The sequence below is a fragment of the Athene cunicularia genome (genome assembly GCF_003259725.1).
Source record: "Athene cunicularia isolate RWA chromosome 1 unlocalized genomic scaffold, athCun1 chr1_part1, whole genome shotgun sequence".
NCBI lineage: Eukaryota > Metazoa > Chordata > Aves > Strigiformes > Strigidae > Athene > Athene cunicularia.
The window spans coordinates 23,516,271-23,531,163 of record NW_020799091.1 but is presented as its reverse complement, the minus strand read 5'-3'; the positions used below and the strand labels follow the sequence as shown (position 1 = coordinate 23,531,163).

Here is a 14,893-nt window from a genome sequence, read left to right as displayed (position 1 = left end):
TATCTGCTGGGAACACAACACAGCAGAGAGGGAACAATCCAGGAGGTTCCTGGAATGTGCAGAGGATAACTTCCTCACACAGCTGGTGAGTGAGCCGACCAGGGAAGGTGCCCTCCTGGACCTGCTGCATGTGAACAGGGAAGAGATTGTGGGGGAGGTAAAAGTTGGAGGCCATCTAGAGTGCAGTGACCATGAGATGATTGAGTTTTCGATCCTTCGAGGAACAAAGTGAGAGGTTAGTAAAACTGCCACCTTAGACTTCCACAGGGCTGACTTTGACCTGTTCGAGAGACTGATTAACAAAATCCCTTGGGAGGCTGCCTTGAAGGAAATGGGAGTCCAGGAAGGCTGGACATACTTCAAGAGAGAAGCCCTAAAGGCACAGGAGCAGGCTGTTCCCGTGTGCCGGAAAACAAGCCGGCGGGGAAGGAGACCGGCCTGGCTAAACAGGGACCTTTGGGTGGATCTCAAGAACAAAAGGGGAATCTATTGCCTTTGGAAGAGGGGCACGTCTCTCATGAAGACTATAAAGATGCAGTGAAGTTATGCAGGGAGAACATTAGGAGAGCCAAGGCACAGCTAGAGCTCAACTTGGCTGCAGCTGTTAAGGGTAACAAAAAATGTTTCTATAAATTTGTTAACAGCAAAAGGAAGATTAGGGAAAATCTCCCTCCCTTACTGGATGCAGAGGGAAACATGGTAACTAAGGATGAGGAAAAGGCTGAGGTGCTCAACACCTACTTTGCCTCAGTCCTTAGCAGTGGAACTGGCTGTTCCCTGGACACCAGCCTCATGAGCTGGGAGATGGGGAGGGGACGCAGATTGAGGTCAGCACAGCTGAAGAGGAGGTGGTCAGAGACCTCCTCGGATGTACACAAGTCTGTGGGACCAGATGGGTTACACCCAAGAGTGCTGAGGCAGTTGGCAGATGTGCTCGCCAAGCGGCTTTCCGTGATTTACCTGAAGTCATGGCTAACTGGGGAGGTGCCATTGGACTGGAGGGTGGAAACTGTGACACCCATCTACAGGAGAGGCAGAAAGGAGGATCCAGGAAACGATAGACCTGTCAGTCTGACCTCGGTGCCAGGGAAGGTCATGGAGCAGGTCATCTCGGGTGCCATTAAAAGTCATATAATGGACAACCAGGGGATCAGGCCCAGTCAGCATGGGTTTATGAAAGGCAGGTCCTGCCTGACAAATCTGATCTCCTCCTACGACAGGGCGACCTGCTTATTGGATGAGGGAAAGGATGTGGATGTTGTTTACCTTGATTTTAGTAAGGCCTTTGACACCATTTCCCACAGCATTCTCCTGGCAAAACTGGCTGCTCAAGGCTTGGATGGGCACACGCTTTGCTGGGTAAAAAACTGTCTGGATGGCCGGGCCCAAAGAGCTGTGGTGAACAGAGTTAAATCCAGCTGGCAGCCGGTCATGAGTGGTGTCCCCCAGGGCTCGGTTTTGGGGCCACTCCTGTTCAACATCTTTATTGATGATCTAGACGAGGGGATCGAGTGCACCCTCAGTCAGTTTGCAGGTGACCCCAAGTTGGGTGGGAGTGTTGATCTGCTCGAGGGTGGGGAGGCTCTGCAGAGAGACCTGGACAGGCTGGAGCCATGGGCTGAGCCCAGCTGGAGGAGTTTCCATAAGGGCAAATGCCGGGGGCTGCCCTTGGGCCACAACAACCTCCAGCAGCGCTACAGGCTTGGGGAGGAGTGGCTGGAGAGCTGCCAGTCAGAGAGGGACCTGGGGGGGTTGATTGACAGTTGGCTGAACAGGAGCCAGCAGTGTGCCCAGGGGGCCAAGAAGGCCAATGGCATCCTGGCTTGTGTCAGCACTAGCGTGGCCAGCAGGGACAGGGAAGGGATCTGACCCCTGTACTCGGCACTGGTGAGGCCGCCCCTCGATTCCTGTGTTCAGTGTTGGGCCCCTCACTACAAAAATGATTTGACATCATTGAGTCATTGAATGACTCGAGGTGTCCAGAGAAGGGCAACGGAGCTGGTGCAGGGTCTGGAGCACAGGTCGTACGAGGAGCGGCTGAGGGAACTGGGGGTGTTTAGTCTGGAGAAGAGGAGGCTGAGGGGAGACCTCATCGCCCTCTACAGCTCCCTGAAAGGAGGCTGCAGAGAGCTGGGGATGAGTCTCTTTAACCAAGTAATAAGCAATAGAACAAGAGGGAATGGCCGCAAATTGTGCCAGGGAAGGTTTAGACTGGATGTCAGGAAGCATTTCTTTCCAGAAGGGGTGGTTAGGTGTTGGAATGGGCTGCCCAGGGAGTTGGTGGAGTCCCCATCCCTGGAGATGTTTAAGAGTCGGGTCGACATAGCGCTGAGGGATCTGGTGTAGTTGGGAACTGTTAGTGCTGGGTTAACAGTTGGACTAGATGATCCTCAATGTCTTTTCCAACCTAGACAGTTATGTGATTCTGTGATTCTGTGAAGATTGAAACTGAATTGCTGGCGCTTCTAAAACTCAGTCAAAGCAACTAGTTTTTTTCTTGTCTCAAGGGGAAAAAATGACTAATTTTGCCTCTCTCTGATATCTGAATTCATGACTTATCTGCAGTACTCTGAAGGAAAGAAAAACTCTCTCACATTAACGCAACACACTTTGTATTTTTAAAAGAAAGACACCATCTATCTCAGAGGTTAATATATTTGAATAGAGTTGCAGAGGCCCAGTGAGAGAAGGGTGTTGACCATTTGATTGAATGCTTGTATACTGCATAGAACCTGGAAATAACCATTCTGCTTGTTTAAAGGGCTCTCTAACAGAGTTTGCATCAATACTGTGTTTCCATGGAAATCAGATTAATTGAATTTCATGTTCTGTGTGAGTTTCATCCTGCCAGGCAATGGACATCCCCTTTGATTAAGATTTCTACTTAAGTTTTGTATTTACTTATTAAAGGTTGGAAAGAAATATCTTATGTAGGAAAGAAAAAGAAAACTAGAATAAGTTAAGAAATAAATTTCCTGCACTTTTGCTTCATATACCTTTTAGTCTAGATATAAAGTGAGATTTTAGATATTTTTTTTCTATTCCAAATTTCTTTCTGGGAAAAAAATATCCAGCTCATTCTTTATTTGTGGACTACATTTCAGGTGTAGTAAACCCTTTAAAATTTCTAGCAGCATCCACTAATGGATTGCATAGTTTTTAATGGTGGGCTGTTACTTGCTGCTTCATTCCACAAAGTCATGCGGAAATGCCCAAAGCAGATTTATTCTGCAGAGAGGAAAGATGTCATAGGTGGAGAAAATCAGAGGAAGTCTCACAGGAGAAATTTATACTTTAAGAAACCAAAATTATGGAGGATCCGAGAAAAGCTTCAAAAATTACCTCTGAACTTGGCATACAGTTATTGCAGGAAACATGTAAAGGTCTCTGAGGATACACCCAAAAAAGTGTATCACAGCAGTATGCCTCAGTTTCACTGCTTTATTGTTTGTAAGACCTAAGTTAGTATGCTTAGATCTAGTTTAGATATTTTTAGACTACTTTGAAATGTTTAGTTGTTTCAGTTTATCCAAAAAAGGAGAGTTGTTGCTTGATTAAAAGTCTAGAATGACCCCTTTTATGGGGAAAAGATCATCTGATATGGTAAGTCTCTTTAATTTAGCAAACACAACACAAAATCTCACTAAGTAGAAATCTGTAATATAAGAACTGAAACTGGCAAATAAATGAGTGTAAATAATTATTGGAAGATCTCAAAAGGGAGGAGAAGAAATAAGCAAAAAGCAGAAAGGCAAACAGGAAATTTGTTCAAAACAGCTATTCAGACCTGAAATATGCACTTTGGCTTAAGAAACCCTTCTGTACATAAATAAGACTTTAGACACCTCTAAAGCAGCTGTCATTAAGTATTGCTGGGTGTTTTGACTTTGCATAGTATATCTGGGCAAAAAAACCCCATAAACCTGCTTGCCCCAAACAAGGAATTCAAAATAACTGTGAGTTTTTGTCAAATTAACTGAATGTTTTATAATATTTTTAAAAAATCACATGAGGAAACAAGAGATAGAAGGGTTGAAAATACTCAAGTATTCATCTGAGCACTTTATATTTGAACACTCTTCTGAAAGCTCTCAAAAATTAGATAGATCAATCAAAAGGAGTAAATATCCCCCAATATTTTTTTTTTTTCCAAATTACACAAAAATGCATTGGGTCATCCATCAAAAGTATGTTGGGTTTGAGGGAACAGTTCTTTATTTTAGAAAATAAAACTTGACCTAAATTCATTGAGCGGGGTTTGCCTTGGCCTTATTGTACATACAGACAGGGATCACAGGAGGTTCCTCCAAAATAACTTCTGCTCCCTCTGAAATAATTTATCTTCATTGTAGCTGACACAGTCCTCCCTTGCTGCCATTTATATCTCCTGCACCCAGGTCTTGAGAGGAGGAGTCTGCCCTCCGGCATGGCCTTTGTAGTAATAGGCATTTATGGCAGGGGGGTCACCATTTCTTTAGCATTCATTACTGACACTGATTAGAGGAGGTGATAAAGACGTTGCTGGAGTCCAAAGCCCATGATGAACTGAAAAAAGAAAAATGCATGAAAAGTACCATTTTAAATGGATGCATCTATTTACTGCTGATATTTTCATACAAATGGTTTAGTGATATTAGATTCAGAAGGTGTAGCAGAGGCTTTAATTTGCTGCAGTTCTGGTCTAATAGGTATAAAGACACCAGAGGATTCTGAAATACTGAACTCAGAGGTGTTCTGACAAACCTTTGTACTCATAATACAAGAGCTAGTGTGAGCTTACACAATTTAAAACTAATTGCCCAGCCAACATCCTCATTACCATATTGATGCAGTTCATAAATCAAAGCCCTGCCTGTTCAAGCTGTTTACCAGTCTTGCATTAAGCAGCATATTTCAACTGAGAAATGTAGCACATTGCCAAAACACTGCAGAAACTTTACAAGACTGATAGGAGTATGAAACTGGGGAGCCGAAATGCCACAAACTGATTTAATACACATGGTATTAAAGTGCTTGTTCTTGTTTGCTTTCTGAGTACGTTCTGATTTAGCCTTGAAACTTTCTATAATAATGTACTGCAGCACAGACACAGGTCCTTACACAGCACAGAGATGCTGGCAATTTTGATCAATTTGGTTTCCTATGGGAGCTTCTTTACTTAACCAGGAGACTCATACATACCTTTTTTTTTAAGCAATAGAGTACTTATGCCAGCTGAATTGAGGTGCATACATTAAGAACGTAGAATTTTTATATAAGCAAAGGAGAAGTTGAGGCTCTTACCTAAGAATCCTAGATTAGTCACCAAAATTAGGTGCCTGAAGTTAAATTATTTGAATAGCCTACTAAGTAAACTGAAAGAACAATTGCCTACCTGCGGGTGCCTAGCAGTGTCCTCTGAGATACCCTGCTGTCCTATGATATCCACACAGTGGACATGTCGAAATTGTCAGAGGAGATTCTCACCTCTCTGAACTGGCAGCTGAAGGCCAGGTGGGATAGCCTCAAAGGGCACTAGAAATCTATGTTTAAGCAATTAAACTTTTTCCTAATTTTCCTTCAGGTATTCAGTGAGCTGGCTTAGGTATCGGAAACATCCCAGTCCTGTAAGCAAGATTAATCAACTTGTACAAGCTTCAGTAGCTGCCATGGTCCAGCTGCTTCCAGCTCCCCAGGCTGGCTGGTTTCACACTAGCTGAGAATTTCTGCAGAGGCCTGAGTCTGTTCTTATCCTGAACCCCAGTGTCCTGCAAGTTATTTTTCTGTTTATACTTTGCTCAGAAAACAGCAAGAGAGATTTATTTTTACTGTGGTTTCTCATGAGCTGAGTGCAGTAGATCTTGGCAGCTGCTGGGAAATCTCTGCCCCTGTGCCAGGCTTTCACCCCGGCATGGCCGTGGACTGCAAGGACAGAGAGAGCTGAAGCAAGAGTCAAGGCACCAAAATGAGGATCAGGACTTCAAATATAAGTTGCTGGTGTGAAGGAAAGCTTGAAACAAAACAGGGTGCTACTACTACTTGTGGGGGTGGTAGTTTGGTTAAGATTTTTGGTTTACCCCTGTTTAAAAGAACCCAATTCAGGGGAAAAACGTCAGAGATTTCTAATTAAATGAAACTCTTCTCCATAAATAAAATTAGCAAGAGGAGTTCAGCCTATTAAAACAAATGCTGATCTTCAGTCATGATGCCTGTTGAAGCCACTGTCTCTCATGTTCCTTTATGTAAATTCAGTCATGACAATTAGTAAATCAAACAAAACAATTTTTATGGATGGAAGATAAGATGCGATTAATGCGTGGCTTTAGTGATAAAGAAACTTTGATTCCTATTTACATGTCTTCTACTGGCTGTGGGGTCACAGTAGGTGCAAGCATCCAATTCCTTATATGAAGACAGTGGATAATAATGATTAGAAGTGAAATTAATATAAACTGATACTTTCTCATGAAGTCACCCAAGGCAGTGATATGTTCTCCTTCTTCAGAGAGGGAAATTACTTTAAAGAACTTACTTTAATTGTAAGGAGTTATAAACCATACGATAAAACACAGACCATACCAGTCTCTGCACCTGTGAAGTGCCAAAATAACGGCTTTTGTCCAGTGTCTTTGGCTCCTGGTGGGTGTCACAGGTTCAGCAAAGATTTCTCAGAGGGATGCATGCAGTTTTAGAGGCTGTTATGAAGGACAATTTTGTGCTGATATACAACTTTCAATACACAAGAGCTAAACAGAAAAAAATCAAAATCAAGCTGCTTGCTATTTACCTAACTTGCAGAGTAAGAAGCGGTTGTCTTATGTCCTTCCTCTTTCATTATCTTAAAAAGAAAGTGAAGATGTGAATATGACCCTTAAGCCATCCATATTAACATAGGTATCGTCCTGTATGAAAGAATTGCTTCTTACAGCCTCTTTCCACTTGTGAAAAATGAAGATTAATTTCCAACCAGTCCATTGAGCATCCCATGAACATATGTAATGGAATTCACTTTACAGGCTGAAGAAACAGTGAGAGTATTTAAACTAAAGGGAGAAGCAGCTCATACTTGGGTGTCTGCTTGCAGAAAGGCAGTTTCCTGACTTTGGTTTGGACTGGCTGCTTAGATGAAGAGCTGGGATCTTACCAATGCCAAGATCCTCAATCAAAAGGGAGACAGACTTTTTTTTTTTTCTCCTATGTGGCTTATCCACTGTTATTTTAAAAATATTTATTAGGTGTTGCTTCATTTCAGGGCCTATGTTTATGAACAGTGTCTGTGTATGACTGGCCACTCTTCCCATTTCATGGTCATTGCAGCATTTATATAAATCAAAGCCAAAGTATTCTAGGGAAATACATAAAAAAATTCTGGTTTTCATTTAATAAGACAGATTCTAGATAAATGCATATGCACACACACACCTCTTTCACTCCTTCTTTCCTGTGGGTATTAGGATTTTCAGCAACTTCACATCAGGTTTAATTTCTCTAGTAGTTCAGAGTGTAACCTTAAATCACTCAAAACTGCCTTCTAAAAGCATGTAGTCAACCAATCTCTGGCCAATCTCATCAGGAGCTTGGTGCTGCACTTCATAGATGCAAGACAAAATACATGAGGTAGAACAGGGAATACAAAAGCAATACACTGAATGCAAGGCTAAAAAAAGCCTAATGGTAGAAGGAAAGCCAGATCTTCATTCTTTAAAGATACTTCATTCATGTTCTCAGAGACATGCTGAAAGACATATGCCCTTAGTTCCCCATTCATACTTGACTCCTTTTGGATACCTTCTTTTGAGAGGATGTAATCAGGTATGCAAAAGGTATGAGACTTTCCCAAGTGTGAAGAACCATGTCTATTCCTTCACCTTACTGATGCTCACACATTCCTGCTGTTTGATTTTGCTCAAGATTGTAACCATGCTATCCATGGGCTTCACAGAACAGAATGATTTGCAAAGTCAGAGCCCACTTTATGTAAACTAATTAGGACTAAACATTGCCCATGGATCTAAGTTCTTAGAAATATCAATAGTTGTATTACAGAGGGTATATTCTCACCTTATCTGCAATTCAACCACTGTTCCCACATGGTGGTAAGGTGACAATGACAGTGTTGTTGAAAATGCTGTTTTAGACTGAAACACAGCTGAGTCAGTACACTGGCAGGATGTTTGCACCTTGGCTGGATTAAACTCAACCTCAGTTTCAGCTAATAGCACAAAATGTGTCAATGAATCCTCCTGGAGCAGAATCTTTCCCTCCTATATATTGCAAGTAGGTCCATCTGTAAATAAATTGCTGGCATAGCTGCAATTAGTTAAGATGGTGGTTGAAAAACAGCACATCTGTGACCAAAAGTTTCACCCAAGACAAACATGAATTTATGTACAGTTAAATTAGCAAAGTGTCTCTTCATCACTGTAGTTTATTGCACTTGAGAAGATATTATACTTTCCTTGAGAATGTAAAATGAGCTTCTGCTGCGATGGAGGTGGGGACAGACATGGCAAAGGCTTGGTAGCACAGCTATCCTGGGATAATAAACACTTCTAAATAGAGACAAGCCTCACTAAATTGTCATATAAAGTAATTCCTGTAAAATGTTTGCCTCAAGATGTGGCTTCATTTGCTGAGTGACTCATTCATAAATATGCCAACTTTCCTGACTAAAATACTGTTTAACTTCATCAAAGGCAATCAGGTGCATGAGGTGTAAGAGAAATCAGCATGTAAGTGCCACCTCCCTCACTCACTGAAATGAGTCAGGAGGGATGTAGATTTGGCAGCATCTGTGCCACATATCTGTGCCTGGATATCTCAAGGTGAAAAATGTAATCTACTACTACTACTACCATGCAGGAACCATTACATGAGTAGAAGGGTATTGCAGCTTTTCCATTTTTGCTGTTCGCTCTAATCAAAAGCAATATAGAAAAACACTTCCAAAATTAAACTATAACTCAGAGTCTTCTCACCCCATATTTCCAGTGACAATTCATCGTTTTACTTTCCAGGCTAGATTTACAAATAACTGCTTTATAATCCCACTCAGAAACTCAGATGTCCAGTAACCTACACTATAGCTACACTTTGCAGTGTGTGCAGCAGTCTATCTGCAAGCTATGATCCTATTAATATATATAAAAGGGAAGACTCATGAAGCTTTGGCAGGAAATATAGGTCTTGAAGAAACATAGGCAAGCAATAATTAGAATTTGCAAGTGACATGGAAAGCTAATTTCGGTGTTCTTTTATACTGGCTATATACTACATCAAAAGGCATTTTCACAGCCTACCTTTTCAAAACCACAGCCTACCTTTTCAAACTCGACTGTGTGCAATGGGAACCTGACTCCAGGTGCTCCAGGTGATAAAGCAAAGCACAATGTTGAAGTCTGGCATAACGTGAAGAATGAGGTCACGCTGTATTTTTAGAAGTGCCCGGTTTCCTGTGAAGCATGCTCTGGCTCTTTTTATTTTTTTTTCCTTCCCTCTCATTTTTTTTTTCTGTCTTTTTCTGTGAATAATTTGGCCAGTGCTTGCTGGGGCTGTTCTTGCCCCAGGGGTTCTCACACATACTTCTGTTGACAGAGTTCTTGTGCAGCAAGCAAGCTGAAATGCCTTTTGTTAAGGATCTGCTCACTTCTTTTTCTGTTCTGCCCCAACGCTTGGAGGATCTTTTGGCTACTAAACTGAGTTCCGGTTGTTACGCTTATGGAAATTAACTGAATTGAAAAATATGGGGTTACCTTGCAAAACAGGTAAAATTATCATCAGGAAAACAAAAATCCTAATCTCCTAATTTGCTCTTAGTCTATGCGTCTCACATTCTCTTGGCTTGTTTGCTTAATTTTTCAGGGGAAGATTGTTTAAGTCAATGGGAAATATTAAGCAGTCATTGTGAAAGGGAAACAAATGCATTAGGGGCTGAGGGGTAAAACCTTGTTATTTTAGATGAGTGGTGTATTGTTCCAGCCAAAGTCAGGACTTGATTTGCTGGTTTTCTATGTCAGTTCAAGTTTAAATTGAAATTAAAGTAAGAAACTGCCACATATTCATTCACATACAATGTAATGCCAAAATACAAATGCACTAATTTAAGCAATATTTGAAAAGTTAGTTTAGGTGACTTGCTGTTATAGTAGCCCTATGAAATAAAGCATAATCATTTGGCCCGGAAAACAATTCTCCTTGTATTGACTCAAGAAAATAGAAAGGAGTCTATGAATATTAAAGTCTCTGTAAAATCATCCTTGTTAATGGTTAAGTCTCATACATGCTTTTTGTGTGATCTTTATGCAAAACTTGAAGAGTTTTAAAACAAATTTTTGTTGTATGGGCAAAGGGGAATCAAGCCAAAAGAGCATGATACACAAAACTTTATCTGTGAGTCTGCACATACACATTTGCTTGTGCCAGACCATACGAAAACATTCCTTCCATAGCATTTCACTAGCTGTATCACAAATCTGTATTAATCTATTGCTGATTTGTAAGGAGTTTTCCTTAACAAATAAAATTCATGCTGTAATTTTTAAGCTCGTGTTAAAAAGCTGAAGTTGCTACACCCAGATGTGAATTTCACATTTTAGCTTAAAAAAAATTCCTGTATTGCTTTTTTTGTGCCTTTCATTAAGCTGTTTTGGAGTCAGTTTTGGTTGAATAGTTAGCTGCAGTAGCCCTACATTTCCTTTTTTGGTTGGAAAAAACACATATATGCCCAAGAGACTTTTATTATTTGACATCTTTACCTACAAAAGTGCCTACCAGTAGAGCTAATGCTACAATATATATTTAGAATTACATATTCATATGAAAGTAATTTCTCTATTTATAAAACCTTGATAATAAACTTTCCAGAAAGATGATTATTTTTCAGAACTTGTAAGTGCACACATTCAGAGTTGTGGTGAGAATTACATTATTTTGCAGAGCTGTGTTACAGGCCTTTTACAACATGTACAGATTTAGCTCTTGAATATTCAGACCTCTCTGAGTTACACATTTTGCTGTGGGCAGGATTTCCAAATCCACAGCTCTGCCAAAAATACTCCATTTTTAGGAGCTATAAATGTCTATGTGTAGCTCTTTATAAAATATGGAATTTGATATTTTGTATAAGAGTGTGAGTTTTTTTCCAGTCACTGCTACACTGAATAAAGAGATATGTTCCACAGGATGAATAACGGTAAACTCGCCCTCTCTCTTCTTACTGCTTCATCTTCACAAATTTCTTGACATACTTGCACAAAATCAGCCTGCTTTTGCATACTTTCTTTGTTCCAGTCTCACCCCAGGAAAAATAAAAAAAGAGTCCAATGGAGTAAGCAAATCTAATAAACAGAAAAACTCTTTCATGCCTTTTGTAATGAAACTGAAAATATTACAGCTTTACACCACATCCCGTAAAAATGCCCCTCATATTAAAGAACTTATCAAAATTTTAAAAGAAGCTGGGTATTGATTTTAGATGTTAGGAATATCTAGAGATAATGAAAAATACAGATTTTTGCAGGGATGATAATTCATATTTTGGAATCTAAAGCATCATCCTAAAATACTAGAAATAATTAAAAAAATGTAATTCAATTATTCCATGCTTGCCTACTGCAGAGTTTCTGTGGCTTCTGGAAAATTTTTTGCTGTATTTTGGGTTAGTTACAGCAAAGAGGTTCCTATGAACACAGAGGTATAGTCCTGCAGATGTCATCACAGCAGAGCCTGCTTGGCAGCGTTACCAGAACTAAAGAGGATCCAGGGAACAGGCCAAGGATGGGTAATTTCTGCCAGAGAATGAAGAGTGACAATAGGAAAGGGTGAGGCCAGGAAAGAGAGTCTGGGGAGGGAGACCTGGAGACCTGAGCATTGCTAATCGTGCTGGAACTACCAATAGGTGAGGAATGGGGCAGCCACCAGCAGCAACGGCTGGTGAACAGAACCCATCCTCTCACCTGATGGCAACAGGCTGGTGTGGACAGCCAGGCTAAAGCTTTTTGCTGTTTTTGGGGGAGTCTTCTAGAATAGGCAATTCCTTTTTCCTTATACCTGGGTTTGTATGGTGGGAGCTTGGATGCTAGAAGAGTGCCAGGGACCGAAAAAACAAAGGTGATGGCCCATAGTGGGGCACAGGTAAAAATATTCACCTGAAATGGCAAGAGGATTTTTCACTGTGCTCACAATGTACACAATATTATGTGAAATGTTAGTTATTCCCTACAAATTTGGGCATGTGTTTTCATTTTCAAAGACATTGTGTTCAATTAGTTCATATGCTAGGCAAGACCAAGGGCGTTCAGCACTTCTGAAAGTGAAGTCGCTTCTATGTAGATGGATAACTTGAAGCTTCTGAGAAAATGAGGGCCTCAAAAGTAGGTTTCTCATTCACATGTAGACAATGTAATCTATTATTATTGTGTAACAAAGATATCAGATGGGATTCTTCTTACCTTTGTTTGTCCCTCTATAATCTAGGTGACCGGTGTAAACTTTTTGTCTAGACATCCTCCATACTTTTGGATAAGCCGGTCATGCCAGGAGGGAGATTTATCCCATGTCAAAATAGGTATTCAAGATAAGTGATAGCATTTACCTTCTGGAAGCATTTTTCTCTCTCCAGTGACACCAGCAGGAGGCTAGACAGCTTACAATAATGTCTGACTTTTAAATAGCTAGCAATAGCTGAGAGAAAGTCTGTTTAAACAGTGTGTACCTGCATGCTCAAAGCTTTTACAGCTGCAGTTCAAATACAAAGGTAATATAATAAATCCAAATTTGCTGTATGTGTATTCTTTTTATAACCCAGTGTATGTTTGTAACACAGAAATATATGCTAACCAGCACTGAAATCTGCCTAGCTGGTGTGCATTGCTCAGTTCATGGCACATGCAGTGAGAAGCACATCACATGCCAGCATCTTACTTTCCTTGCTTCCCACTTTGACAATCACAGTGCTGCCTTCTGACATGTCTTCCTCATCACTGACAGGTTTGCCACATACATCAAAAGCTTAAGCTTCTCTTTATTTTGAAAAGCTCCTGTTCTGCTTTGCTCTCTCACAGATGGAGTACTGAAACAATCATTAAAATAAATACTATCAATATTCAATCTGTCACAAGAAGTAAATTACATATACTGGTGAATGTATCCTATTCAGTGATGCAAGATCAGTTCTTCAGCTGCTCCATTCTTCCTGTGCACTGGAGGTGCACAGCCTAGATGTGAGCACAGAAGTTAAGACTGATTTAAACCAGACATGCCCAAGTCTGATGTGTACTGAAGCTCTCTGTTATTTTCAGTGTCTTTTTGCTTTGCAAATTCATTGGAAATGGACAGGTGCTGCACCACATTGGCAATTCACAGAAGCCAAGAGAGAAAACTCTACCTATACTGAAATCTTCTCTCTTTTCTGTCAATTACTTTGTCTCCTTGCTCTTCCCTATGACATTTTAGTAGTTTTATCAGAACAATGTAAAAGTTTTCAGTGATTTAACAAACAATAAATATATAGTGAACGGAATCGTGTTTAGTTAACAAGCATATACCTACAATCACTTTGAATGATTCTGAACCATTGTGTCAATAATCAACATAAAGGCAATATTTAAAAACCTTTTCTGCATTTGCCAGTTCTTTCCTAGTCTCTAAGGTATACAAGTCCAGTTTCTCATGTTTTAAATTAATTTAATCTGCATACTTCAAGTATTTTTGAACAGACCTATAAGTAAATCTGATACTGGAATTTCATGTTTCAGGATTACTTTTACTGATGCACTCCAACACAAGCATGTTAACATCAATTTATTTATTTATTTATTTATTTATTTTAGGAGCAGAGAAGATTCAGCTGTTTTGTATGAGAATCCAGGCATTAATAATGATTGTGTGATCATGGTTTTGGAAAAGTAAGAAGATATTTCCTGGCTACATATGTGGAGTTATGTTTCTTAAGAAAACCAACAATGAAGTCATTTTGACCTCTGATGGATGAAACTCATTGGAATGGAAACTAACATCTATGAAGAAGAACAGGGCTCACCTTATCTTACATCTGCCAAGTGCCCAGGGACTTCAAAGGAAGCAAAGTATGAAGAATACCAAAGAAAGACAGAAAAACAGGCAAGTCCATTTCAGAAGGTTTTACTGGAACCTGAGTTGAGTTTGCTGTCTGCAACATCCTTATTAGACCACAATAAGAAACCCCTGCAACTCGGCACAGCTTCAGGGTGTGTCAGCGCCACCGACCAGTCTGATACAAAGCACCTTTGTGAAGAATTACTCTGTTCTGCAAGGCACAAGCCAAAGGAAGATCCTTTAAATCTTCCTTTGCACACAGAATGGCCAGTCCTCACAGGGAAAAATTCAGACGAGAAACCAGAAAGGAGTCACAAGATCAGAGTCATAAAACACAAACCAAGTGCTATCACATTTTCCGATTTCGAATTTTTATCACATGAAGCTAATACTAAACTCCATATTTGTGAGGCAGGAGAAGCAGAAGATTTTTCATCTGAAGAGGAAGAAGCAGATGGTAGAGATGATGATGATGATGATGATGTCTTTACAGAACTTCCACTGTATGAGGTGTTTTTCAATGGTCTTCATAGAAGAAATGTTTCTCAAAGAAAGCAAGCTAAACATGAACTTACTAAATATCAACACATCTGTCAGTTAGAAGACTATGATGATCATTCTGAAAAGGAATTGAAGGACCAGTGCAAGGAAGAAAAACACATGGAGCCAGAGGTAATACAAACTACTAATTTGTTCCAAGTGTGTTGGTTACAGGAAGAGTTGTGCAAATTGTTATATAGTGATAATTAATGTGAATTACATAATTTAGAATATAAACCTACAGTAAAAGTATACTAGGTTTTTACATTAGACAAAGCTATTACTTCAGATTGGCCATACT

The 14,893-nt window shown here is 40.1% G+C and overlaps 1 protein-coding gene across 2 annotated transcripts in view; it reads left to right on the top strand.

Annotated features, from left to right (window-relative positions):
* STARD13 (StAR related lipid transfer domain containing 13) overlaps positions 1 to 14,893 on the top strand; it is a 312,386-nt gene that overhangs the window by 46,645 nt on the left and 250,848 nt on the right. For both annotated transcript variants that reach the window (XM_026843968.1, XM_026843959.1), the window contains one exon: positions 13,809 to 14,724. In XM_026843968.1, the coding sequence (XP_026699769.1) occupies positions 13,966 to 14,724 (759 nt within the window). In that variant the 5' untranslated portion in view covers positions 13,809 to 13,965. The remainder of the gene's footprint in view (positions 1 to 13,808; positions 14,725 to 14,893) is intronic.